Source organism: Perognathus longimembris, chromosome 3 (genome assembly GCF_023159225.1).
Source record: "Perognathus longimembris pacificus isolate PPM17 chromosome 3, ASM2315922v1, whole genome shotgun sequence".
Taxonomy (NCBI): Eukaryota; Metazoa; Chordata; class Mammalia; order Rodentia; family Heteromyidae; genus Perognathus; species Perognathus longimembris.
In genome coordinates, this window is record NC_063163.1 from 116,851,546 (window position 1) to 116,877,826 (window position 26,281).

The 26,281-nt window shown below is 64.0% G+C and overlaps 2 protein-coding genes and 1 long non-coding RNA gene across 5 annotated transcripts; 1 reads left to right on the plus strand and 2 right to left on the minus strand.

Annotated features, from left to right (window-relative positions):
- Positions 1-494: 494 nt before the first annotated feature.
- Positions 495-5,158, minus strand: Fxyd2 (FXYD domain containing ion transport regulator 2). Its single transcript, XM_048343915.1, has 6 exons — positions 5,017-5,158; positions 1,630-1,668; positions 1,413-1,487; positions 858-894; positions 721-751; positions 495-519 (listed from the first exon to the last, which is right to left on the minus strand). Exons 1-5 carry the CDS (start codon positions 5,033-5,035, stop codon positions 727-729), a joined length of 195 nt encoding a protein of 64 aa, XP_048199872.1. The 5' UTR covers positions 5,036-5,158; the 3' UTR covers positions 495-519; positions 721-726.
- Positions 5,159-9,697: 4,539 nt separating this feature from the next.
- Positions 9,698-24,734, minus strand: Fxyd6 (FXYD domain containing ion transport regulator 6). Of its 3 annotated transcripts, XM_048343914.1 has the most exons (8): positions 24,541-24,734; positions 14,182-14,247; positions 13,390-13,428; positions 13,170-13,244; positions 12,880-12,916; positions 12,232-12,281; positions 11,892-11,941; positions 9,698-10,596 (listed from the first exon to the last, which is right to left on the minus strand). In XM_048343914.1, the coding sequence occupies exons 2-7, from the start codon at positions 14,237-14,239 to the stop codon at positions 11,913-11,915; spliced, it is 288 nt and encodes a 95-aa protein (XP_048199871.1). In that variant the 5' UTR covers positions 14,240-14,247; positions 24,541-24,734; the 3' UTR covers positions 9,698-10,596; positions 11,892-11,912. The 3 variants fall into 3 exon arrangements, with proteins under 3 accessions (XP_048199871.1, XP_048199869.1, XP_048199870.1); XM_048343912.1 differs by lacking the exon at positions 24,541-24,734 and having other exon boundaries at positions 13,390-13,522; positions 14,087-14,239; XM_048343913.1 differs by lacking the exons at positions 13,170-13,244; positions 13,390-13,428; positions 24,541-24,734 and adding an exon at positions 13,429-13,522 and having other exon boundaries at positions 12,880-12,943; positions 14,087-14,239.
- On the plus strand, positions 12,789-14,225 carry LOC125349610. Its single transcript, XR_007210542.1, has 3 exons — positions 12,789-12,942; positions 13,435-13,526; positions 14,103-14,225. It is a non-coding gene; the product is annotated as an uncharacterized LOC125349610 (long non-coding RNA).
- Positions 24,735-26,281: the final 1,547 nt, after the last annotated feature.

Consider the following 26,281-nt stretch of genomic DNA (forward strand, 5'->3'; position numbering starts at 1 on the left):
TCCCTAATGAGCGTCCAGGCCGGGGACCTTCCTGGAGAGCTAAGGGGAGGGTCACCGCTGCGGACTGTCCCTCGCACCCAAGGGGGCTCAGCCCCCGAGCTCCACGGGGTCTCCTGGGACCTCGCTGGGGCCCCCGGCCTGGAACCTGCGACCCTTCAGACCTCTGCAGGGCAGGCCGAAGCCTGCACCCCCAGGACTTTTCCAGTCGCCCCTTGGCGGGGGGGGTGGCGGGGGGCGGGCAGAAGAGGAGACGCCCCTCGGGGACGGACAGCCCCGCGCTTGCTTCCGAGGGCAGATGGAGCGGGCGGATCACGGGAAACAAAGGAGACCAGGACACGAGCGAGACGCGGCCATCTTGTACTTGGGCTGGGAGGCGCGGGCGGGCGGGGCGGTTACAGGAGGGGGCAGCGGGAGGGCGGGCGTTCCCGCGGGGGGAGGGGTCCTCTGGCTTCCTGCGGGGGGGGGGGGGGCTGGCTGCCGTGGGGACCGAGGCCCCGTGGCCGGCGGGTGCAGGGGGCTCTGGGAAGACAAAGGCCACATTGGGGCCCAGAGGGCGGGGGAGGTCCCTGGACGTTCCGTCCCCCGTCCGTCCCCCGTCCGTCCCTCGTCCTTCCCTCGTGTGTCCAGCGCGCTGTCCTCTGGACCCCTTCGGCCCCATGACAACCACTGTGCCCGGATCCCGGTCCCCCCGCCCGCCCGACGATGACGATGACGACATACCTGTGGTCACAGCTCATCCTCGCCCACCTGCCTGAGAGCGAGAGGAGCGGACGGGGAGAGGTCAGCGGGAGGGGAGCGCCGCCCTCCCTCCGCCCCTCCAGCCCCTGCCCGCCTCAGTTTCCCCAGGCGGTGCTCACCGGTGCTTCTTACCACCCCCACAGCGGAATCTTTTGCCTGGGAAAAGAAAAGAAAAACAGGGTGGTTTCCATTGACATTTGTTTTGTTTTTTTGGGGTGATCCTGGAAGATCTGGAGCGGCTGGGACTGGCAGGCCTGAGAGCTGGGTGCACCGTAGCCGCAGTGCTGGGTGCACGGTAGCCGCAGTGCTGGGTGCACAGTAACCGCTCACGTGCTTAGAGAAGGACGGCAGTACGTCCAAAGCTGAGTCTCCCTGCTCGGGCCCACCTGGCTCCCGCACCGGAGTGCTCCACCCCGACGTGGCTCTGCCCTCTAGGAGTGGGGGGCTCAGACGCGCCCAGCTCCCCTCAGGGGGAGTCCGACCGTCGTCCCGTGCCCCGTGCGGACGGCGGTGGCACCCTCGCAGCGGTGCTGAGAGGGCTAACGGGGCGGAGGCGAGGCTCGAGCTCCCCAAGTGCAGCCTCTGCCAGTGCTGGCCCCCCGCAGGGGGCCACTGCGGGGGGGGGCGCCCTTCCCGCAGACCACACCCCGCACCCTGCACCCCTTCCCACTTACTCAGCAGGATGAGCAGCCCGATGATGAAGGCCAGGCCGGCGAAGATCAGGCCCCCTTTGCGGACGGTCTCATAGTCTGGGGGAGGAAGGGGGCCGTGTGGGTGGGTGGCCCTCCCTCCGGGCAGCCCGCCCAGCCCGCGCCCCCCCACCCCTGGGCCTGCAGTGATCGGGGAGCGGGAGGGGAGCCCGTGCAGACCCAGGGCCGGGTCGCGGCTTACCGTAGTGAAAGGGGTCCATGGCGTCTTGGGCACTGCCCCCTGCGGAGAGAGCCAGAGATGGGGTGAGGGGAGCACTCCAGATGGGGGGTCAGAGACAAATCCAGTCCTCCCTCCTCGGGGGGACAAGGAGAGGCTGGATACGCGAGGTACGGGGTGGGGCGGCCGGAGCTGGGCTCCACCCTCAGGGAAGACTTTCACCCACATCACCCCAGTATAATTCGCGAGAAAACAGAGGCACACCGAGGGCAAATGAGTCCCCTAGAGTCACGCAGCAAGTAAACCCACACAAGAGGGCCTGGAGACCCGTGGGCGCTCTCACACGAGAGGCAGGAAGGAGTCCTTTCTGTCCAGCGCTGTCTGGCCTGCCCCCCCCCGCCCCCCACTTGCTGCACGGGCCCCTCCGGGCCCCCGGGAGCAAGGCCAGCCCGGGAATGTGCAGCTCAGCACCGGCCGCGCCGGGCCGCCCTGTGCCCTGGGCAGCGGCAGCCCCGGGGTCCCCGGCCAGGGAAGCACAGGCCGGGCGGGGTCAGTGCCTGCTGGAGCTCGGGAAGGCCCGGCCCCCGGGGAAGGTGGGAGGGAAGGTCAAGGGGGCCCAGGCCCCGGTCCCTGTGTAGCTGTGGGCCTGCAAGGTGCCTCCCCAGATCCGATTCAGACACGGGCGGAGTTCACATGGAGAGGAAGCCACGGAAGCGGGGGGCCCAAGCTAGGCTCCCTCACCAACGCCAGGGAGCAACGCCTCCCGACAGCCCCCCTCCAGTCAGGGGGTGAGCCTGTGCCCACCCACGCCGGCCAACGGCTGCTTCCTAGCACCTACCGATGCCCACCCACGCCAGCCAATGCCCACCATGCCCACCCACCGCCAGCCAATGCCCACCCATGCCCACCCACGCCGGCCAACGGCTGCTTCCTAGCACCTACCGATGCCCACCCATGCCAGCCAATGCCCACCATGCCCACCCACGCCAGCCAATGCCCACCCATGCCCACCCACGCCGGCCAACAGCCACTCCCTAGCACCTACTGATGCCCACCCATGCCCACCCATGCCAGCCAATGCCCACCCATGCCAGCCAATGCCCACCCATGCCCACCCACGCCGGCCAACAGCCACTCCCTAGCACCTACTGATGCCCACCCATGCCCACCCATGCCAGCCAATGCCCACCATGCCCACCCACGCCAGCCAATGCCCACCCATGCCCACCCATGCCAGCCAATGCCCACCCATGCCCACCCACGCCGGCCAACAGCCACTCCCTAGCACCTACTGATGCCCACCCATGCCCACCCATGCCAGCCAATGCCCACCATGCCCAACCACGCCAGCCAATGCCCACCCATGCCCACCCACGCCAGCCAATGCCCACCCATGCCCACCCACGCCAGCCAACGGCACTAGCACCAACGCCCACCCTTGCCCTCCTCTTTTCTCGACCCGTCCAGGCACCTTTTCTGCCAGCACAACCCCTTGCTGTGTCCTGGCCGACCACAGGACCCTGAAGGACGTTCACCCCCCAAACCGCCAGGAAGGCAGAGCCCATCCACCTTCCAACCTCTCGGAGTCCAGCCGGCCCCGTGAGAGGCAGGAGGGAGGGCATGCTGGAGAAAGTCGGGGAGATGTCCACCCCCAGTGTCTACTGCCACCCCAAGCTCCCGCTCCGTGCTCCTTTGGGGGTGAAGGCAGGGCCCCTTTCACAACGCAGACTGTCTCCGGGAGGAGGCCGGGGCACGGTGGGCGGGCAGGCAGGGGGCAGGAGGAGGGTCCCCCTCGCCCCCAGCCCAGCGCCAGCCCCCCCCCCAGCCATGTCCACACTCACCCTCGCTCTCTGGCCACCCCGATTTCTCTCGGCCCCCGCTCCCCGCCACCTGCACCTGAAGATGTGTCTGAGGAGGGGCATTAAACATTAACCGTGCCGGGCAATGCTTACCCCGCAGGAGCAAATGCAGGCTGGGCTGCACGCAGGGGCCACGGGAGAGGCTCTGGGAGGCACTTCCTCGGCGCTCCCGCCCCTCCCAAAGGAAATTTCCAGAGAGAAGGCCGGGGATGAGTCGGCAGTGGATTCTTCCACTGGCCTGAGCAACCATAGCTGGGCCGTGGGGTGCCCTCGGCAGTGCTGGGGTCTCGTGGCCCCTCAGCAGTGAGCCCTTCACCAGCCCCAAGGATGCCACTGTTACAGACCAGGGAGGCCTGGCCTGTCTCCCTCACACTGCAGACCCCCAGAACCCCAGGTCCCCCGGCAGCCCCCCCCCCCGGCCTGCCCTGACTTCCCAATTCATTCCCCAGGCTGGGTCGGAAGGCTCCCCCTGCCCCCCCACCCCCCACCCCGTCTGTCCCTCACAGCCTCTTCTGAGCTGCTCCCCGGTCCCCGCCAGAGCGGCCGGGGCTCTTGACACGTCCTGTGCACAGATGAAATAACAGGCTCCTCTCTCCGCCCTTGGGGAGAGTTGTGCCACGCCCTCACTGGCAGACCAGGGAAACTGAGGCCAGGGAGGCCAGACTGCAACTCGGCCAGTGTCAGCAGCAGAGCTGCAGAGCCCAGAACACGGAGGCTGTGCTACAACGCATTGTCACCACCAGGTGACTCGGCGGTGCCCCCCAGCACGGGGCCGGCGGGCTGTCTCCTAGGGAGCCGGGGAGTCGGGCTGAAAGAACGAGGCATGAATGAAAGACAGGTGGGAAGTTAGACAGGGAGAGCATAGGGGTGGACGGGTGGACAGACAGACAGACAGATGATAGATAAATAGATGGTAGATGGATGGATGGACAATGGGTGTGCAGACAGATGGAAGGAAGGATGAATGAGGCATATGAATGGATGAGGGATGGATGGATGAATGGAAGGATGGATGGATGGATGGAAGGATGGATGGATGGATGGATGGAAGGATGGATGGACAGATGGACGGATGGATAATGGGTGTGCAGACAGATGGAAGGAAGGATGGATGAGGCATATTGAATGGATGATGGATGAATGGATGAATGGATGGACGGATGGACGGATGGACAATGGGTGTGCAGACAGATGGAAGGAAGGATGGACGAGGCATATTGAATGGATGGATGGACGGACGGACGGGCTCCTGGGGAGGAAGCAAAGTGACAGCTGCGTCTCTGACTTGGTGCCAGGCCCCGTGCCAAGGGCTCCACAGCAATCGAGTCCTTGGCCTTCACGGGACTGCCCAGGGGAGGGGAGGTGGGTCGTCACCCCCGCTTTCTGGAGGAAGCAGCTAGGCACAAGAGGAAGGGGATGTACGCTGCCAAAGGGCCAGCAGCAGCCGGGGGAGCTCCTGTCCCGGCCTCTGGCGGGGGGGGGGGGCTGAGACCCCCTCACACCACCCCCACCCCCAGCCTCTCCCGAAGGGGCCGGGCGTGGAGCAACTCACCCAGGTACCACCTGTCCATGATGGGCGCTGCCGGCCGCACGGGAGGCGCAGGAGGAGAGCGGGGTGCGCGGCTGCCGCCGGGGTGTTCCCCACACTGAGCTGCACGCAGCCCTGCCAGGAAGATCAGGCTGGGAGGAGGGGCCGGCCGGGGAGCCCGGGCCGCCCCTCCCAACGCTCACCTGCCCGGGCTGGCTGGGGCGAGCGGCCCACGTGAGACGGGGGAGGGAGACCGGCGGGCGCCGCTGGCCAGGGGCAAGGGGAGCCCGTGCCCCCCGCTGCCCCTCGCCCCCCCCCCCCCACGCCCCGGCATCATGCAGACAGCCTGGTCCCAACAGAGCCCTGGCCAGGAGGGAAGAAGGCAGAGCCCCATGCTCCCCCGGCCTTCCGGCGCTGGGAGAGACTCCAGGGTTCCGGTGTGTCCCCCGAGTCTGTGCTCAGAGGGCCCCGAGTCGTCACCCCCTCCCCGGTCCGCCTCCGGCCCAGGTGCCCGGCCTCGAGCCCTGGCTTTGTAGCTGCTCGAGTCCCCTGACCCTGGGCCTGCGCAGGGCCGGAGCTCGAGGCACCAGCTTCCTGTCCTTCTGCAGGGCGATTTTGGGGGAGCCTGGGGTGCCCTTCCCTCCCCCCACAGGGGCCAGCCAGAGCCGTGATGTCACATCCGCGCAACGCATCTCCTAGGACTCCACACCTAATGAGGCCCCTGAGGGCCGCCAGGGGCCCGGGAGGCGCCGGAAGGCCACGTTTCTGGTGCCAGGGCAGGGGAGGGGTGGGGAGGGACGGGCAGCCCGACCACGGGGACCAGCCTAGAGCCAGGCCACCGAGAGGCCCGTGGGTGATGCCTGGTTCTGCCCCGCCATGGAGGGGCAGAGCCGGGCCGAGTGGCAGCTCCAACTCCAGGCCTCCTCCCTGTGCCCTTCCCGGCTGTCCCCGCCCGTGGCTCTGTCACGTGTCACCAAGTGCCAGCCTGAGCCCGGGGAGAGCCCCCAGCCGCCGAGCCGGTGCGTGGGGAGGGAGAAGGCCCAGTGTCGGGGTGCAGCGTCTGACCAGGGCCCGGAGCAGTGGCGAGGTCACCGGGCACGGCCCCGCGGCCCTGGCCTCCTCCGAGGAGGACGGCACCCCTGCCCCACACAGCAGCCCTGTGCTAAGAACCCAGCCGGGGGGGGGGCTCCGAGGCCGCCCCTCCACCCCTCCCTCGCCGGCTCGAAGCCAAGTCCTCTGGGGACCTCTCACCTCATGTTCCTGATCCCGCCTAGCACGCTGTTCCAACCACACTGCACCCCTGACGGGCCTCGAACCTCCCAGAGCTCCCTCCTGCCCGGGACCTTGCCACGGGGACCCGGGAGAGCTCCCCGCGGGGCTCCCGGAGCTGGCGGGGCCGTCCTCGGGGGTCTAGCCCTTCTGGGCACCCTCTCTTCTAAACGTCTCGCCTCCCTCCCCCCCCCCCCGTGACCACCGCCTTCTCAGCCTCCCTTTCCCCCCGACGGCACCGTCGGACACGCTCCGCGTTCCCCTCACCCCGTCTGCTTTCCCCGTAGCCAGGAGGAAGGCCTCAGGAGGGCCAGGACCCCTGTGTCTGTCCCGTCCCCGGTCCCCAGGGCCCGGGGTGGCTTGGAGTGGACGCCCCGTCTTGTGAAATGAACGAACCGGCTGCAGAGAGATAACATCAGAAATGGAGCTCATGAGGGCAGCCTTCTTTCCGGCCATGGGGAACGGGGTCCTCACCACCCCCCTCCAACAGCTCCCCAGGGGCCTGCCTGGGGCTTCTCCCCCCTCCTACTTGCACCCCATCCCCACCCCACCCCTCCAGGCTCCTCCTGGCCCCCCCGGAAGCCTTGATGCCCACACACGGGATGAGAGCTGCCTAGGTCTCCCCCTTTCACCTCTCGCCTGCCCAGGCTGTTCTCGGGCTTCTCCATCCGCCGCCCCCCACGCCCGACTGCTGAGGCCATCATTCAATCATCCGGGTCCCGGCCGGCTCTGGGGACCCCAGACTCCCCCGCAGAGAGGCCCCAGCCCCTGCAGACCCTAGTCGCCTGCCACCCCCCATGTGTGTCTGCTTGTGGGGTCCCTGAGGGTTGGACCGCCCAGGAAACTCCCTTTGCCCATCTCTGCGTGCTGCAGGAGCCTGGGAGAGGAAGGCTTGGGGCAGGGGAGAGAGAGAGAGAGAGAGAGAGAGAGAGAGAGAGAGAGAGAGAGAGAGAGAGGAGGAGGGCCCTGGCCCTTCTGTGCAAACTGGCCTGGAAATACTTACCTGGCAGGTGGGATTGCTGCTGCAGCACCTAAGTCCTTGGCCAAAGAAGGTTCTAGAACATGGTGGTGTCATTCTCCCACTCTCCATTGAGCCCGCCAGAGACAAGGCAACCCTGCACTTGGTTCAGGCCTCCTGTTGCTACCTGTGGGGTGGGGGCTGGAGGGCATCCGGGGGCCCCCAGGGTCTTCGGCAGTGGGGAGAGGGGGGAACGGGGTGTCCCCACTGCTGGGCCCCTCCCATCACTGTTGGGGTCCCTGGGAGAGACCTTCCCCCCCACCCCGTCTCCTCCCTGCCAGGCTCTTCACCACCAGGGCGAGCCAGCATGGCAGCCTTGCCCTGGAGGGGCGCAGAGGGGGGCCTCGGTCTCTTGGGGCTCCCAAGATGGGCTCCCCAGCCCCGCTGGCCTGGGCTCTGGGGGGCTGCCTGCCAGGCTGGGGCCCCCAGGCCAGTTCCTCCTGGCGTCAGCCCAGCAGCCACACCGGGGCTTCGAGGAGGGAAACAGAAAGCCCGGCGCCCTGGCTTCGCCCCGGTCCCGGAGGAGCGCCGGCTCCCGTCTCCTGTGATGGCCACGGTCCCTGGGGTCTTATAGGGAGCCGCTGGGCGGAGGGGGGCCCTTGGGGGTCCATTCCTTAAGTGTGGGCCTCAAGACGGCGGGCGCGGTGGGGCACTGAGGTCCTGGGAGCCGCCAAAGGGCAATGTACCGCCAGACTCAAGGTCACGGCTGGCGACAAGGGCAAAGCCGCCTCCCCCGGCGCCGGCACCGGGCCACGGACACATTCCTGGCTTGTTTTTGGAGCTCACCCCTGGCCTTGACCCCGAACCCAGGCCGCCCTCCCTGCCGGCGCCACCCCGGTCCGCGTCTCCGGACGGCCTCTGTGGGACACCGCCTCCAGGAAGCCCTCGGGGAGCAAGCCCGCCCCCACCGCGCCTCCCTCCCCTCCCCTGGCGGGGTGAAAGGGTTCTCGAGTGGCCCTGTGACTCGGGGCGTGGGTGTCTCCACTGGGCCGGGGGTGCAGCCCATCTCACACTCCCAGGGGTCTCAGAGCAGGGCTCCCCTCGGCCCCTGGCAGCCAGGGGGGGTGCTCTGTGCCCCCCATGTTCCCGAGGGTGAGAACCGCAGGCGATCGTGGAGGAGTCAGAAGCCGAGCCCAGGCCGGCCGGGTGGAAGGGGCAGAGGCGCAGGGGACAGGACGTGTGCGTGGGGACTGAGGCCCCCGCGCTCCCGGGGACCCGGGGTCACAGGCTGTCACGGGGTAGGGTGATCACGCGTTCAGTGCAGGGCCCGCGGGGGCGGGGGGTGGGGGGTGGGGGTGGGCGGGGGGGGCGTCCGCCCCTCCGGAGCCCTGGGGACGTGGATCACAGCGTCCCCTGCCGCGGAGCTGGGGCCGGCCTGAGCCGACCGGTTCCTCGGGGACGGCCGTGAATCACACTCGCGCGGGGAGGGCGGGGCCATCCCCAAGCCCCACCCCCTGCACCCCCTGCCCGGGCAACCGCGTCCACCTTGACCTTGCTTTCCCTCCCCCGGGGGGCCGAGCCAGGCGGAGCGGCCAGGGACCCGGTGGGGCGAACCAGACCCAGCTGGAGCGCTCCCCGGGGTCCAGGGGGAGAGGGCCTCGCGCTACCCGGCCGACCTTGGGGCCGGCCTTGGCCTGGCACCCCCCCCCCGCCCCCACCCCCAGCCACTTGGGCTACTTCTCACCCTCTGCCTGTTGCTCTTCCAAGAACAACTTGGCAAGTGCCGCCGTACAACCTGCACAAAACACGGGACAGGAGAGCCAGCCCGGAAGGGTGAGGCCCGCAGCAGCCCCAGCCTGCTCCGGGCAGAGACGCTGGAGCCTCCTGACAGCCGCACCGGGGGGGGGGGGGGGCCCGTGGGCGCCCGGGGGACGCTCCAGGGACACGACAGCACCACAGACCAGGAGCTCACTGCCTCCCAAGCCAGGACGGCCTCCCCGAGCGGGGGTGCGGGGCGGCCAGGGCAGGAGGTCTGCGCGATCACCCTCCCAGGCCGTGAGGGTGGCGGGCCGGGACGAAGGCCCCGACGGCCGTCCCAGGCCAGCGAGCGTCAGGCCACTTTTCTCCTCCAAGATGGAGCCCATCTAAAGTGCAGGGCTGCCGTGGGGTAAGCCTGGGCCCGGTGACTTGGGGGACGGGTGGGGGCAGGGCATCAGGGAGGACACAGAGGGGGTGGGGAGAATGCAGAGTGGAGGAGGAGGGGAGGGCACCCGGAGAAGAAGGGGGGGGCAGAGGCAGAGCTGGAGGCTGGGAGGAGCCCAAATAACCATACACTCCCCCCACACACTTAGTGGCCATTTATCTCCATCGCTAGGACCAAGGCCAGCACCTCTCCATTTCGACGGAGGCAGCACAATACCAAGGTACTTTACTCATCGAGTCCTTTGCCAGGAAAGAAAAAAAGAAAAAGCCAGCAACCACTTGGGAACCATGAGGCTTTATTTGTTTTCCGGTGTCAGAAGGATGGGTCACAAGACAAGAGCGATCCCTCCCGGAGTGGGGGGGGGGGGGGGGGCGGCTCGGCTGGCTGGGGTGCGGAGGTGCGTTCGTTACAGAGGGCGGGCGGGGTTCGAGTTTCTCACTGGGACCCTCCTTCTTGGCCCGGGCTGCCCAGGCCCGCTGGCTGCGGGGCTCTACCTACAGCGGGTACCACCTCCGCTGCTCCCCCAGTGACCCCCCCCAAACACATGCAGCCGGGGGCGGGGCCGCCCCAAGGCCCTCCTCCTCTCCCTGCCGCCCCTCCCCTCTAAGTCCACACCCGGCAGCAGGGCTCAAGTTATTGCTCAGAAGATAGGAAAGGGGCCGGGAGGCCCTGGGACTAGAAACCAGTGCTCCCCGCCCCCCCAAAGAGCCAGGGCAGAAGAGGAGCACACAGAGGAAGCCCCGAGAGGAAAATGACCACAGCCGAACCTAACAGCCTGCCCAGCAGTGAGGCCGGGCTCACCAGCACCCTCGTGGAAGCTCCAATTGCTAAGGGACCTTCTGAACAGACTTGGGTCACAGTGCAATGGGCAGGCAACGCCCACCCCTAAATCCACAGAAGCGACTGGGCTCAGGGAGCCGGAAGGCATGGGGGGGAGGGGGAGGGAGGGACGGGGAGGAGCCGATGGCAGCATGGCGAAGCTCCTGCCCCAGAGAGTCCACCGTCCACGAATACAAAACCACCCACGGACACGTAGCCACAAAGACCACAAGCGGCAGACACACAGACACACACACAGACACGGCACTGGAGGGAGGGGGCGGCCTGGGCGGGGGCCGGGAGAGACACAGGGCGCGCAGCTCTTCTCCAGGTGGCTGGCCACGGGTTCTGGAGGCTGAGGAGGGAGAGAACGTCCATTACAATGCAATCCTGCCTCCTCCTCGGTATCCCGGGCTGCCCCGGGCGCAGCCTCTCGGCCCCTGGAAATACCCACAGTCCCACGCGCCTCTCCATCGCTTCGCCCTTATTCACCAAGGAGAGAGCAGCTTCTGAGAAAGACCTCACTCAGTCAGTGCGTTTTTTGGGGTGCTGGGAATCGAACGCAAGGCCTCACACTCGCGAGGCAGGTCCTCTAGAAGCTGAGGCCCTCTTTGCCTCGGTGACTTTTGGGGCAGGGTCTGGCTGTGATCGTCCTCTTTGTGCTTCCGTGTGACAGACAGGCACGCAGGGACAAGAGGCGTGCACCACTGTACACGGCCACTGATTGTTTCTGGTGCTGGTACTGGGGCTTGAACTCAGGGCCTGGGTGCTATCCCTTGGCTTTTTTTTTTTTTTTTTTTTTTGCTGGTTTAGGCCTGAACTCTGTCCCTGAGCCTCTCTGTGCCAAGGCCAGCACTCTACCACTTGAGCCACAGCGCCACTTCCTGCGTTTTCTAAGTAGTTTATTGGAGACAAGAGTCTCACAGAGCTTCCTGCCTACACTGGCTTCAAACTGCCGTCATCAGAGCTCAGCCTCCTGAGTAGCTAGGGTTACAGGCGGGAGCCACCGGTGCCCAGGAGAAGCCAGAGAGAGAGAGAGAGGGAGGAAGAGAGGGAGCGTGCTCTCCACTGACAATTTAGGATGGAGTTAAACAGGGCACCTCAGGAATGGAAAGCAGGGGCCAGTCACCGCGCACTCTGGCGCCCCCTACAGTCAGAGATGCAAAGGACAGATACACATGCAAGCACACGCACGCGCACACACGTATGCACACACGCAGTGCCCACAGATGCTGAGGACCCCGACGCCGGCACAGAAGGCCGGGGCACGTGCCGTCTACGTTCAAGGAGACCCGTGAAGCTTCATGATGAAACGTCCTTGAAAGGAGGGCGTAAGCGACTCAGTGTCTCTCGGGAGCCCTTGTGCACTGGGGTGTCCGGCCCCCTTCCCCCCCCCGCCCCCCACAGCTGTCCGGGCGGCGGCAGGGCAGCCAGCCTCCCGAGCCCGGGGCTGAGCAGAGCCCCGGACGTCTCAGGACTGGATGGCTCTTTTGGGGGTGCTGGGAACGGAGGCTCCTCAGAGCAGCTCAGCACGGATGCCGCGTCCTGGGCGGGGGGTTGGGGGGGGGGAGGGGGGAATCACCCGAAGCCCCCCCCCCACCCGGTGAGGGCGGAGCCGGGGATGGAGGAGGAGCAGGCTGCACAGCTCACCTGGCCGCCGGGGGCTGCACCTCAGTTCTCTGCCTTCTGGGGCTCAGCGGCTAGAAAGAAAGGCGGGGGGGGGGGGGGGGTGTTGAAAGACGCCACCCCTGCCTGCCTGCCTGCGAGTCCCCGTGGCACCGACGGCCGCCCCGCCACCCCGCGATGACCAGAACCTGGACCCGAGCCCCGATCTGCCTCACGCAGGGGCCGACCTGGTGCTGGTGGGGCCGCGTGGCGTGAGGGTGGGGTCTGCGGCTCTCACGAGCCAGTCGAGGGGAGGCACCACAGAGGCCCCGGGGGGCCCCCCTCTCCCTCCCACCCCCCCCCTTCCATCCAGCAGGCACGGTACCGTTCGTGGTGATGAGATTCTCCACCTGGGCTTCCTCGTCCCCCGGAGCCCTGCCAGGGAGGAGAGGCGGCGGTGGGTCGGGGGGCTCCAGGGCAAATCCTGGCAGGCCACCCTTCTCCATGCTGGGGCTCGGCTGCCTGGCACCCAGCACCCCCGGAGCCCCGCTCCCCGCAGGCGGGGGTCAGAGGACAAGGTGTGACCCCCCTCAGGAGTCAGAGGGGATTCGAGTGAGGTCCAGAGGGGCCTTGGCCACCGTTGGGGGGGGGGCTGGGGGTACCCAGAGCATCTACATTGCTCCAAGAGCCCAGTGACAAGAGGCAGGGGCAGGGACTGAGATGCTGGAGAGACCATGAGGCCATCTGTTTCCCCTCTCCAGACAAGGTTCCAGAACCTTCTTGCCCAATCCCCTCACCCCTCCATTCAGCTCAGAGGCGGGCCCTCAAAGCTTCGACCCCCTCCTTCACCCCAAAGTCACACGCAATCCTCAAGTTCACACCGTACCCCTACCCAACCCTCTCCCCCGCCCCATTCCCCCTTTTCCTTTCTCCGTGCCTCTGGGAAAAGTCTCCGAGAGAACGTCCCAGGGTCCACAGGCCCGTCCCTGCCCCTCTTGGTGTCACCCTGATGGACACAGCCCGTCATCCTTACCGAGGCTTCTGATTGAAACTGCATTTGCACCTGCGACCTGAGAAGCACAAGAAACCACGGAAGGTTATGGCCCTGGGGGGAGTTCAAGGTCATGCTCCCCGAACGGCCCATAGCCAGAGCTGGCTGGGGGAGGGCTTGTCCACCCAGAAGTCCGCGGCCAGGACGGCCCAGAACCGCAGGGCGCGGTCATGCCCCTTTCCTGAGCACCTACTTTGGGCCTGAAGGAGACAGGCCGGGGGGCCAGGCTTCCTCTGCCCCACCTGCTGAGAGCCAGGAACAAAGCCACTTACTGAGGATCAGGAGAATCCCCACCGAGAACAGGATCACCGCAAACACCAGGCCGCCAATCCTCAGGGTCTGGTAGTCTGTCGAAGGAAGGAAGGAAGGAAGGAATGAAGCAGGAGCCGAGATGAAGGCGGGGCGGGCGGGGAGGGGCATGCGCGGCCCTCCCTGGGCGGGGCTGCACCTCGCTCTCCGCCTCCTGCACCCCCTCTTGCTGAGGCCACTCACCGTAATGAAAAGGGTCCTTTTCCTTCTCCTTCTCGGCGGCTGCAGAAGGAAACAGACATTGTGGAGAGGAAGGGGCCCGCGCCGGGATTACCCTCCTGCCTCTCAGGCCTTGCTGCCCCACAAAGAACTGCCCCTAGGTGAGACACTGGGGGATGCATGGCAGGGCGGGGCCTGTGAACCGAGGGCGGGGCTTCAGAAGCAAGGGCGGGGCCTGGGGCACGGAGGGCGGGGGCCTGTGAACTGAGGGCGGGGCTTCAGAAGCAAGGGCGGGGCCTGGGGCACGGAGGGCGGGGCCTGTGAACTGAGGGCGGGGCTTCAGAAGCAAGGGCGGGGCCTGTGAACCGAGGGCGGGGCTTCAGAAGCAAGGGCGGGGCCTGGGCACCGAGGGCAGGGCTTCAGAAGCAAGGGCGTGGCCTGGGAACCGAGGGCGGGGCTTCAGAAGCAAGGGCGGGGCCTGGGAACCGAGGGCGGGGCCTGAGAAAGGCGCAGGAAAAGTCTGCAGACCGGCATAACACCAGGGCTGGGTTATTATGGCCTAGGCGCTAAGGTTCAGGCTGAAGGTCCACGGGTGCTGGGGAATCTTGGGGGGACTTAAAAGTAGACCCAGCTAGACTCCTGTGGGGAGAGGTAGACAGGCTGAATCAGACAGTTGCCACTTTCCAGAACTTTCTCTTAGCTGAAGGAAGGAGCACCTGACCAGCCTCGATTTACAGGGTCTCCAAAGGTCAGGCCCTTCCACCAGATAAGGCCGTGGCTGCCATCTTGGCCCCACTAGATCCCGGGGGCCCTTACCACTGGCCAGGATGGTGGGAGCCAGAAGGCTGCAGAGGAAAATCAACAGCAACTCCATGGCGTCTGGGGACGGAAGGAGGAGGACGTTACACCCCGCGCAGCTCCCCACCCCAAGCCCGTCAAACCCCCAGCTTCCCTCTGGGAGCTCCAGCTCTGAGGAGAGACCAAGGCTGCAGCCAGCCAGCGAGGCCCAGCGCCCTCCGTGGGCATTGCGCTAACGAATACAAGTGATGAGAACAAGTAGCAGACGCTACACCTGACCCACGCCACAGGGCACCAATGCAATGACCCTCCCATAAGCCCTGGGACCCCCGGAGACGGCCTGTGTGCCCTCCAGGCCACTAAGATGGGGACTTCCGGCCTGGTCCCCACAGCCAATGCCCCCCCGCCCCCGTCAGAGGGTCCATTTCATATCAGAGAGGGCAGTAAACTCACATCTCAGGCTGGAAGCATGGCTCAAGTGGCAAAGCGACTGTCTAGCAAGTATGAGGCCCTGCGTTTGAACCCCAGTACTGAAACAAATAACTACAGACCAAAAAAAAAAAAAAGCACCCCTATAATCCCGCCAACCTTGCTGGGCCCTGGTAAAGTGACTCATGCTTCATCTTTAGAATGCCAAAGTAGGGGGTTGGTGGCATGGCTCAGGTGGTAGAGTGCCAGCCGATGAGCAAAAGAATCAGATAATGAGTTCAAGTCCTTTTTGTCTGAGACAAGAAGGGAGGGAGGGAGGGAGGGTGGGAGGAGGGAGGGAGGGAGGGAGGGAAATAAATAAATGCAAACGTCATCCCTCCCCAGATACTTTCATTCATCATCTTCCCAAATGGCCACAGGATTAAACTTCTGAGAGTCAGCCCGTCCTCCCAGATGACACTGGATCCGGCCTCTTGGGCGGGGCTGGGAGAGGCAGTGGCCCCACGCAGGGACGCAGGGACGGAGGGATGGAGGGACGGAGTCCAGAGGACACACTCCTTACTCCCAAGTGGTACAGAGAGGAGAAGGGAAAGAAGCCCGAGGCAGACGCGCTCAGGGCTGTTTGCCTGCTACCATGTGGGGTGAGACTGAACGTGGTCCGAACCCCTGGGCAGATAAGCTGTCAGGTTCACACTCCACTCCCCGGCAGGAAGCGGCAGCCCCAAGGCCCTCCACCTCCCGGCCACCAGGGGGCAGCACAGCCGCAGAGAGGCTGGCGTCCCTCCGGGCCGCGCTCAGCTCCGGGCTCCCAGGCCCGCAGAGCCCAGCCCTGTCCGCGGGACCTTCCAGCAGCCACAAGACAGCCTCGGCTGTTTGCACTGCAGAATCCGGGGCCAGGTGGGCAGCACGGGTCTTGACGCTGGGGCTTCTGTATTGTTTTTCCGTCCTGACTGTGGAGGACGCTGAATGCCAAGCCAGAGAGTTCAGACCTGTCTTTGTGCTCTGAAGAAAACATTTCCGATCAAGTTACAGCGTACTGAAAGAAATACTGCCAAAGATCTTAAGACGTGGCCTGGTCCCCGTCTTCAGGCCACTCCTGGGCCCCAGATGACACCAGCCCATTCCTCCTCCCCCCCAACCCTCAGCCAAGGTCTCCGCCGGTGCCCCGTGGCCCCCCAACACGCCTTGAAAAATCCCAGTGGGGGGACAGCTGACCCGCCCGGCACCCGGTAGCCAAGAGCAAACACAGAGCCTCTGCAGAGACACAGATGTCTTTGTCTCTCGCTGCTCCACCAGGGAACTATCCGCCCCCCCCCTCCATCCCCCCCTTGCCCTCCCTACATTCCTCTCTTCCTCCACCCAGGGAGAAAGCAGGAAGGCCGGGGACCGGCTGGGGTGAGAGGCCGGCTAAGAGAGGAGAGATGATAAATGTGATCTCCTAGCCCAATGTTTACAGAATACAGGGAGGAGAAGAGGCAGGAATGTCTGAATAAAGGACAGGATGGGCCTAACCAGGTGGGGCTGGGAGAGGGGGGCTCGGCTTCCAGAACACTCCACGAGACTCAGTGTTCATGTTAGAATGACATTGAGATGAACGGCCGGTGGCTCACACTTGTAACCCTCGCTCCTCTGGAGGCCGAGAGTTGAGGATTTCCGTTCAAAGGCAGATCAGACAGGAGAGTCTGTGAGACTCTTATCTCCAATGAACCACCAAAAAGCTGAAAACGGAGGCAAGGTGGAGCACCAGCCGTAAGCAAAAAAAAAGCTTAGGGGGGAGGGTGAAGCCCTGAGTTCAAGCCCCAGTACCGATACCAAAAAAACAACAAAACTGCATTGAGGCCCTGGGTCATTGCCGAGGGCCCTTGGGACCTACCTGGCAGGGTCAGGGTACCTGAGAAGGCATGACCCTGGGAACGGGGACTCCTGAGCCTCTGTGTCTCCCAGCTCCCCACTTGTTTAGATGGCTTCGACTATCCTGTTTGCTTGTTTTAGCGCTAGCCCTGGGGTTTGAACTCAGGGCCTGGGCGCTGTCCCTAAGCTGGTTCTCTACCACTTGAGCCAGAGCTAAACTCCTGGCCTTTTGGTGGTTCGAGATAAGTCTCCAAAGACTTCCCCGCTCGGGCTGGCTTCAGTCCGTGATCCTCAGCCATCCGGGTAGCCGGGATGACGGGTGTGCGCCCCCGGGGGCCAGCCCATCCTACATTTAGAAAGAGCTTCCATTTTTATCCACTCCCGCTGCGGCGCATTACATCGATCTCCACGCGTCCATCCGCCCGGGCGCGGGCCCGCAGCCCTCCTGGCCCGCAGTGGGATCTCCACGCCCACTTTCCTCTCCCGTTCTCCTGCCCTTGGGCCCTCGTCAGCCGCCCGAGGCCCGTGAGCGCGTGCACCACGCGACCAGAAGTGCTCTCCTGGCGATTCTCTCTCCAACCCTGAGTCACGTCACTTCACTTAATCGCTGGGTGGAAAACGGCTCAGAAAGAGAAGCCGGGGGGGGGGGGGGGCCGGTAGAGCAATGTGCCAGATCCCGAGTCCAGGCAGCGGCGAGGGACGTCAGTTTTCCGGTGGTTCGCTGGAGAGGAGGGTCTGCCTGACTTTCCTGTCTGGGCTGGCTCACGCGGTGACCCTCAGGTCTCAGCCCCCCCGAGGAGCCAGGGTGACGGGGCGTGAGCCACCGACGGTGATTCCACTGCAGGATCTCGCAGACGGATAGGTGGGGGCGGGAACCCGGGCAGGCAGTGCAGCCCAGTCCATTCCTCACCCTCCGCCCAGGGCGTCTGTAAAGGGCACGGGAGAAAACGTGCCAAGGTCCTTCTCACATGGCCCCCCGGGCTGGCACCGCGGCCTCTCGTGTTGTAGTAATGGCCTCGCCCCACTCTGTCCTGAACATGGATGACCAGTGCCCTGGCGGGTGCTGGGTTTGCCACGCTCCTCACAGCTCTGGTTGGCGCGTCCGTGGGTTTGAAGTCGAGCTTTTCTTCTGTGCGTGCATCTGCTGCGTTCCGAGCCTTGCTGCCTGCTCGCCCGTGGCTTGCTTGCAAGGGAGATCATCCACTCTCCACCTCCCGCCCCGTGTGCGTCTCTCTTCCTGGTACTTAGCCTGCCCGGCCTTTCCCGTCCCTGTTTACTCCAATTCCCAACGGTAGCCACACTTTAGAGAGCGTTAAAAAAAAAAAAAAATGAAGCCGGGTGCTCGTGGCTCGCACCTGCAATGCCAGCTACTCAGAAAGATGAGATCTGAGGACGGCAGGTTCAAAGCCAGCCTACATCGGAGAGACTTTTATCTCCCGCGAACCGGGGAAAAAAGCCAGAAGTGGAAGGATGATTCAAGTGGTAGAACTTAGGTTCTGAGTTCAAGCTCCAGTACCGGCACCAAAGAAGAAAGGAAGTATGTTTTTTAGAAAAACAATATAAATTTTAAAATCGGTGAAAACACAAAACCAGTCCTCCCTCCCCATCTTGCCTCCTGGCACAGGGCCCAGCCCACGTGGCGTGTCCGGAGCTTCTACGACAGCCCGGGTGTCTCTGGTTCCTCTGGTTCCAGGCCACAAAGCCGAGAGGCGGCCGAGCCTTTTAAAGCTGTAAGTGCCCCAGGTCTGGAGCAGAGACCACTGATGGATCTGCGGCCTCCAGCGGAAACACAGCCTGCTCCCTCAATCAAATAAACAATTAAATATCAATCCTTCTGTTTAATAGACTAGCTAGGAAATGATTGGCACCCCCCACCCCCACCCCAAAGCCCCAGCAAGGAGCTGGTGAGGACACAGGAAGGGAAGCAGGGTCCCCCTGAATAGTCCACTGTGGGAGATTCTGCCCAACCTCACCCGTGTATGAAGAGAGGGCCCCCCCCCACTTAGGAGGCCTGGGCCGTCAGTGTCTGGGGGTCCACGGGGCTCTGGGCTGTTTCTCTGAGGCTGAGACCCAATCCAGCCGCTGTACGGGGTGGAGCGGGAGAGGCAAAGCGTCCCATCCCGGCGGAACTTGTTGTTTTAACCTTTTATCTTGAGCACTTGTTTCTGCCAAAGCCACACTTGGCCACGGGCAGACAAAGAAGAAGGAAAGAACTGGCCTAGAAGGGAAATGAAGTTTTCTTCCTCAGGAAGGAAAACAATTCACAAACTCCCAAGCCCAGTCCTGGAGTTCTAGAAGCCTCCCTGCAAAGCCCCCCCCCCCCCGGGACTGGCCCGCTAGCAGGTGCAGGCCCCCTGTCCTCCCACTGTCCCTGCCAAGGTGACAGGAAGTGCCAGCCCAGGACTCTGGGAACAGCACCACCAGAGCAGCTGCCCAGAGTGTCAGGGTGCAGGGTCCCAGGCACCTGCTGGTCCCGGGGGTCTCAGTGCCCTTCCAGAACCTGGACGGGAGGCAGAACGGCACAGAAGGTACAATCTGGTCCTGGAAGGCTGGGTGGTGTGACTCAGGCAAGGACAGGTCACCTCCACTTCCCGCACTGGCTGACGGAGGCGCAGCCCCAACAGCAGCTGCGGCCAGGGGCCCAAAGGCCGGGACCACACCACGCCACCCACAGGTAGACCACGGGGCCAGAGAACACGGGGCTGGGCCCACACCACACCGCCCACAGGTAGACCACGGGGCCAGGCTGCAGCCAGCCCCATGCCACGCCACCCACACCGCCCACAGGTAGACCACGGGGCCCACAGGTAGACCACGAGGCCAGGCCCACACCACGCCACTCACAGGTAGACCACGGGGCCGGGCTGCAGCCCTCTGCGCTTGTGTCCCACCCCCTTGACTCCTCAGAGGCTCAGGTCTGGCCCTCAGATTTCAGCCTACAGAGACTTCGCATATATTCATCTTCACTTGCCTGCAGGGCCAGAAATGTGCCTGACCTGGGGGTGGGAGGAGGAGGGCTGTGGGCTGAGCCTATCTGTCTGCTTCTGACACATCCAGACACGGCTGGGAATATGGCCTAGTGGCAAGAGTGCTCGCCTCGGATACAGGAAGCCCTGGGTTCGATTCCTCAGCACCACATATATAGAAAACGGCCAGAAGTGGTGCTGCGGCTAAAGTGGCAGAGGGCTAGCCTTGAGCAAAAAGAAGCCAGGGACAGTGCTCAGGCCCTGAGTCCAAGCCCCAGGACTGGCAGAAACAAACAAAACAAACACAGTGTCCCTCCCCTCCCCCCTCCCCCCTTCCCACAACGCCAAGGGCCTACACCTTATCCTGCACTACCAGTGTGTGTGTGTGTATGTGTGTGTGTGTGTGTGTGTCTCCCAGGCAAAGTAGCCTCCTTAGGGTTAAAACACACTTAGGTATCGGATACACTGGATGTTCAGCACCTGAGCGTAGTAGCTAGTCAGTGAACACTAATGAATGAATGAATGAATGAACGGATGTTCAGCATCCATGTCTTTAAGTTACAATCCAATCTGCGTGGATTGTGTTTGGCTAAGTGTAGTCATTTTGGAAGCATTTAGGCACCCCCCCCATCAAAACAAAACAAAAACAAAAACAACCAACTCAGCCCCCCCCCCCCACTTCCTCCTTTCTGCCGTCTGAGTCGAATCCCCAAATGGGAGGATGAATCAGCCTGTCTCTGCGCGGTCCTCAAACCTTCCCCAGATGCAGGAATTCTGAGCAATACCCGGGGAGTGGGGTGGGGGAAAGGGAGAGCGAGTGAGGGACGAGGTCTCTTCCCACGTAAGTGCAGGGGTGGGGGGGGCTGTGGGGCGATCGGACCTCGCGCTGGAAGAAACGAGTCTGCAAGGGAGCAGAGCAGCCGGGGTGGCTGTGACTAATCAGACTCCAGGGCTTGGGCTTGGTGGGAGGGGCCTTGGGTGGTGACGTCGCCGTGACGTCACTGGTAGACTAGTTAGCGTCATGGCGGCCTGGGGGGAGGGGGGAGGTCGGGGAAGCACCCCACTGCCCTCCTCAAGCGCGTCAGGGGGCGATCGATGGAGGCTTCCCAGCCAAGTTTGTGTGTCCACCTAGGCCACCATGCTCTGCTCCACAGCCAGGAGTAAGGACGGGAAAACTTGGGGCTCGGGCTGAGCACCCAGAGAAGGTGCCCCGAGAGGCAGCTGCAGCCGGATTACAGAGCCCGGTGTGCGGGGCCAGACACCCGCCGTTCCTTGAAAAGCCAGGGGGCTTCGAGAAGACCGGACATGAGCCCCTGGGTCACCCAGTACGTGGCTCCGGGTGCGAGCACGGAGGGGAAGGAAGGGACCGGGACTGGCGGGAGGCGGCGGCTGGGTGAGGAGGGGAGGCGTGTGGGGATGTGCGAGCCGCGCGTCTGGTGTGGAGGATTATGTGTGAGCCCGTGGGTGCACACGTGCGTGAGTGGGGTCTCTCCTGCGGGGGAGGAGGGGTACAGTGACTTCCTGGAGAGGAGGGGGGGGTGGGGTGGGGGCACCTGGAGCAGCCCACAGGAGCTGCCCTATTGCAAGGAGGAATAACATGGAGACGACGCCTCTGGTCTCTCCACCCAGGTCTGCTTGCCCTGCAGCTGGGGCTTTGGGGCAGGCGGGGGGCGGGGGGGGGGGGGGGACGACATTCCCACACATCTCCTCCCTTGCTCTCCCCACCCAAATCAGCTATTTGGGCTGGAATACGGCCCAGCCTGGTATCCAGGGGCCCCACCCCACCCCATCCCCCCTCCTGGGCTCCAGCTCCCCCCGCCCCCAACCCCCGCCCCGCTCACACACACACATTTTTGAGACAAACGTTTCCCTTTGTGGATTCATGTTTCCCAGGTCAGAGCCCCCGCGCCAGGAATGCCTTGCTTCGCACTGGGGCCGGGGCCAGGCCAGGGTGGTGTGTCCCCGCCGGGCATCTGCTGCTGCTGCTGCACAGGCTGCAGCCAGCCAAGGCCTTGGGGGCCAAGAGGGCCTCACAGACCCATGAAATGCCATGCCTGGGCCTGGCCTTGTGCAGAGGGCATCCTCCAACGAGGCCTGCCAGCCCTGTTGAGTGCCCAGACTTGATGGAGCCCTACCCAGGAGGGGCTGGCTCCCTCTGCCTCTCAGACTCCGGCCTGCCCCACGGTGGAAGGGGAACATTTACCCAAGGCCACAGCTCAGCCCTGCCCGGTACTGGGAAGCAAGGAGGACAAATGGGGCCCTGGAGAGAAAAGGGATCTCTGTCAGGATTGTACAGTCCACACGAATCGAGAAGGAAGATGGAGCTCGCGAATCATGACTGAGACCCCCTAGAAACAGACCCGGAGATGGAGGGCTCCGTTCCTGGGGGATCAGTTACTAGCACACACTCCCAACTCCTTGGTGAGGTTTTAGCCAAGGGCTAAGTTAAACTTAGAGCTGAAAGGACACAGGTGGAATAAATGCATTTGCCCTTGGGAAACGCAAGGCTCAGATCAGAGCTGGGTGGGAATCTAGCTCCTCAAGGCTCAGATCAGAGCTGGGTGGGAATCTAGCTCAAGGCTCAGATCAGAGCAGGGTGGGAACCTGGCTCCTTGGTGGCCCCAGGCTCAGTGCTGTTTAGGCTAATGACTTGCTCCCCCTGGGGCGCTCTTGAAGAAGCTGAGGGGTGAGCTGAGGCGTAAGTACCTGGGCTGTTAGGAGCCCTGGGCTCAGACCAGCAGAGTCCAACAGACTGAGGGTATCACCAGCGTGTGCTCAGACTTATGGTTGGGGGGGGCGGGGAATCTAGGTGGGCTGAGTTTCCCTGAGTTCCCCTCTCCTTGCCACACCCTCTAGCCTCGCTTCAAAAGACTGCCTCAGAGGTACAGGCTTCTAATGTCTGAACCCACAAGGGGTTCATAGGTCTAGGAAGAAGCACCCCCACCCGCAACAGGTGAAAAGAAGGCCAGAGATGCAGAGCAAAAGTGGGGGGGGGGGTCCAAAGTCCTGCCTGATAGCAGGGGTGACACAAAGGAAGAGGCTCCGCCAGGGCCAGCCCAGCTGAGCCACTAGTGGGATTGAGGCCTCTATGCCTCAGTTTCCCCACCTATATCCTGCCTAGATTCTCCCTCGAGACTCCTGGCTCTGAGAAACCTGATTCTGAGGTTAGGAGCTGTATCCCCCTCCTCTCTGCTGTGTTCCCCAACAACTGATGAGTGGTAGATGCCTCTCACAATTCCCCAATGGCTGAACGAAACGGGTTCTCCACCAACCCAAACAGCAAATGGAAACTAGGAAGGAAATTCTTTCTGCAACCTGCTCCCGAAGGACCAGAGAAGCCCCAAGTCTTAGAAGAGCCCTGACCATCTGGGGTTCCTTGGCAAAACCGATTCCGCTCTCCAAACGCACAGATCTGGCTGCAGAAGCCAAGCCAGAAGCAGGAAAATGTGACTTGGTAAGGGGGAGCGGCCTGAGCCTCAGCCAGGAGCCAGGCGCCCTAACTTCCTTCCCCTTCTGGGGCTCCCCTCCTCCCAGCCCTTAGCTCTGGGGCACCGTAACAGGAAGAGCCTGGAGCCTCACGGAAAGGACAATTCCGCACGAGGAGATGTCGATGCCCAGACTCAATCCTGGCACCTGTAATGGAACCTGGAGGTGCCCTTTTCCTCCACCTTCTACTAGTGTGTTAGTGTGTGTGTATGTAAGCAATAGTATATATGTTCCTGTTGGGATGAGTGTGAGCACACACACAGCATGAGGGCAGGTGTAAGTGAAGCATGTTAGGTGATGTGGTAGGGTGTCTGGTGTATGTGGTGCGGATTGGTGCGACGCGTGTGTGTTAATGGGGGGGTGTGGGAGGCGTGTCGAGGGCGGTGTTGTGCTATGCATATCATGTGTCGGTGATGCTTGTGACAGGGTGTCAGGTGGATGGGGGGGCAGGGTCACCTGTTTGAAGTGGGAACCAGATTTCCAGGGTCTCCTCTCGGAAGCCAGGGATAACCAGTATCCAGGCAACCACACTGGGGGAGGGGAGGCGGCAGGGGAGGGGAGGAATGGGCAGAACAGGGAGGGAGGTTGAGAACCCGGAGGCGTTTCCATGGCAACCACCAGGCGGGTCACGTGCAAAAGGCCAAGTTGTGAAACAGATACACACATTCAACATACACAATATGAGGGCTGCGGGACTGCCAAGGTGGAGGCCCTTTCACAGAGGGCCCGGGGTGCCCACCCATCCAGTCACCAACCTGGAAGGCCCGGCCGGGCCAGGGCACCCAGGCCAGGAGACAAAGGATGCGGAGGGAGGCCGGCCCGGTGAACCGGCTCCGGGAGCCGCAGGCCCCGCGGTCTGACGTGGGCCTCGGCCTCGCTCTCGCAGCCAGGTTGCTCTACCACTTGTCAGAGCGGAGGAAAGCCGCAGGGAGCGCGCTGCTCTGCCCAAGCGAAGGAGGACGGGGCACCGCCGGGCAGGGGCGGCCCAGCCGGGGAAAGGGGGGCACGGGGCACCCACCAGAGCTCCCCGGGAGCCATCAGAACCGCAGGCGGGAAGGAGAAGCAGGGTGATGCTCGCTCACGCGGGAGCCCCGAGGCCTTAGGGCCCCCTTCTTGGTCCACAGCAGCCCACACCCCCGACTGACAAACACCAAGCCAGCAAGTTCCATTTTGTTATGCTGGTGTGGCCACACTCGGGGCTCCTTGCACGCACCCCTGCTCCTCGAGGGTCCCCGCTTCCAGGCAACAAAGGAAAACTCGGAAATAAACAGGAGGGAGAAGGGGGGCTGCCCTCTGCCCTTCCCCGGAGAACCCCAGCCCCCAAGCTCAGGGCAGCCACGAGCGCATTTCCCCGGCCACCATCATCACCCCAACATCGCCGCCCGACAGGCCTCCCTCCCGAGGATCCTTCTCCTCCTTCTGACGCCCACCCCCTTGTTGACAGCCCCCCAAATCGACGTGGCTGCGGGGGGGGGGAGTGGGGGAAGGCCCGGGGGGCGCAGCTGCCCCAGGCCCAGGCGCGCGCGCGCACCCCTGGCACAAACAAGACTTGGCGCTGCCCGCGCGGGAGGATCGGATCCCACCCGAGCCCCCTCCCGTCGGAGGAAGGGGCCCCCTCGGCCCACGTCGCCAGCACTCACCTGCGCGCGGAGGGTCCCCCCAAGCCGATCCCGGGAGGGAGGACAGCGGAGTCGGCGGAGGCGCGGGAGTGGCGGCTGGGGGCAGGGCGCAGGGCGGTGGGCGCGGCCTGGGCGCTTTCCCGCCTCCGGCAGCTCGAGGGGGGGCGGGCCGAGGCTCGCCGGGGTGGGGGGTACTCCGGGGCTGGGTTCTTGGGGGGGGGCGGGGGGCCGAGGTCCGGTGGCTTCTGGGAAGTGTCCCCCGCGCAGACCCCTCCCCTGTGCGCGCCGGATCTTCGCGCGGCGCAGAAGCAACAGGAGACGCGCGCGCCGAGGAGGAGGAGGAGGAGGAGGGAGGAGGAGGCGGCGGCCAGGCGGGCCGGGGCTGGGGCTTCGCCTTTTTCCTCCCGACCAGCACGAGGAGGGTGGTCGCTGCCTCCCCGAAATGGCAAACCCGGAGGGGGCCTCCCGCGTCAACCTCCGCAGCCCACCTGGAGGCGCGCCCCGGAAAGTGGCCTGACCGGCCGCCTCCTAAGCACGCGCGGGAGCCTGCTTTCATCGCAGCTGTCATTAGCTGCTCTATACAGGTGGGGCCCTGGGGGCGTGGCCCTGACCTGTACCTCAGAGTTGTTGCCCTAGGCCCCCTTGCGAGGCCCCCCCACAACCCTTAAGCCCTACCAAGAAGCTGTGTGGAGGACCTCTCCTCAGCCTCCGCCCCCCACCCCCCAATTCAAGATGTGAAGATCCTCCTAGCTCTGCCTCCTCCCTGGGAGGGGACCTTCGTGCTAAGATCTGGGGTCTGATTCGCCTGGGCTGACCAGGAGCTTCCCCCCCCCCCCCACCCCCAGTGAGTGTTCCATCCACTGCCTCTAGCTCTAGGGGACAGAACTTCTAAGAAGGGACAGAGGCCTGGCACTGGCAGAAACCCAAGGGGCAGGGCAGCAGGTTAGTAGTCAGGACGCCTTACCCAGGGAGAGTGCGCTAGAAGGTGTGTGCTGGGGTGGATGGGGCTGGGGTTGGGCATGAAGCCGCTGCCCAAAGAGGCAGTGACCTGTCTAAATCTAGGTGGAGTCGCCAGAGACCTTTACAAACCCAGGGAAGATGGGTACTACCAGCAGAAACCCAGCCCGGACCCCCGGACCCTCCAAATGCCTGGGCTTGTTTTCACCTTTGGGAAATGGAGGAGAGGGAGTAGATTGCCCCGAGGTCCCTTCTAGCTCTGGCCCTCCATGATGGAATTATTTTCATAAGTGGTCAGGCCTCAAAACCACAAGGCAGGAAGTCCACAGGAATTCCAGCCGTCTCCAGGGGCAGTAAAGCTGCGGATGGCTCCTAAGAAAAGAACTGGGAGAGCCTCCCCCACCTGCGGGGAGGAAAGCTGACCCCTGCACTATGAGACACCATTGTGGCCCAGTCCCAAAGCCCTTTGAGTTCTGGGGACTCAAAAGACCTTTCATCAAAGCCAGGCTCCAACCCAGCTGACCCATGGGATTTAGACAGATTGTCCCACCCCTCCTACTCCTCCATTCCAGTCTGTATCTCTAAGCTCAGGGCTTTGTAACAACTGCCCTTTCCTACATCACCCCCAGGCCAACGGCCTTGAGCGAGTAGATTCATCTCTCCCTCCCAATGCCCTTGAAGGTGGAGCTCAGCCACACCTCTCCGTCCGTTGCCTTAGGAGCAGCTGCTCTGAGGACACCCGAGGCCAGGCCTGCTTGGTACAGTAAAGGCCAATGGCTCAGCACTCCAAAGCCCAGCCACCTGTCAGTT

What these genes read in the sequence shown, in the direction of transcription:
- Fxyd6 (XM_048343912.1), bottom strand. Translation starts at nt 14,239, where the DNA reads ATGGAGTTGCTGTTGATTTTCCTCTGCAGCCTTCTGGCTCCCACCATC. An exon ending in AGTTTCAATCAGAAGCCTCG is followed by an intron (nt 12,282 to 12,879) that starts GTAAGGATGACG and finishes CCTCCCTGGCAG; the next exon opens with GGCTCCGGGGGACGAGGAAG. An exon ending in GAATCTCATCACCACGAACG is followed by an intron (nt 11,942 to 12,231) that starts GTACCGTGCCTG and finishes CTTTCTTTCTAG; the next exon opens with CCGCTGAGCCCCAGAAGGCA.
- Fxyd2 (XM_048343915.1), bottom strand. An exon ending in CATGGACCCCTTTCACTACG is followed by an intron (nt 1,488 to 1,629) that starts GTAAGCCGCGAC and finishes TTCCTCCCCCAG; the next exon opens with ACTATGAGACCGTCCGCAAA. An exon ending in GGGGGTGGTAAGAAGCACCG is followed by an intron (nt 752 to 857) that starts GTGAGCACCGCC and finishes TCTCGCTCTCAG; the next exon opens with GCAGGTGGGCGAGGATGAGC.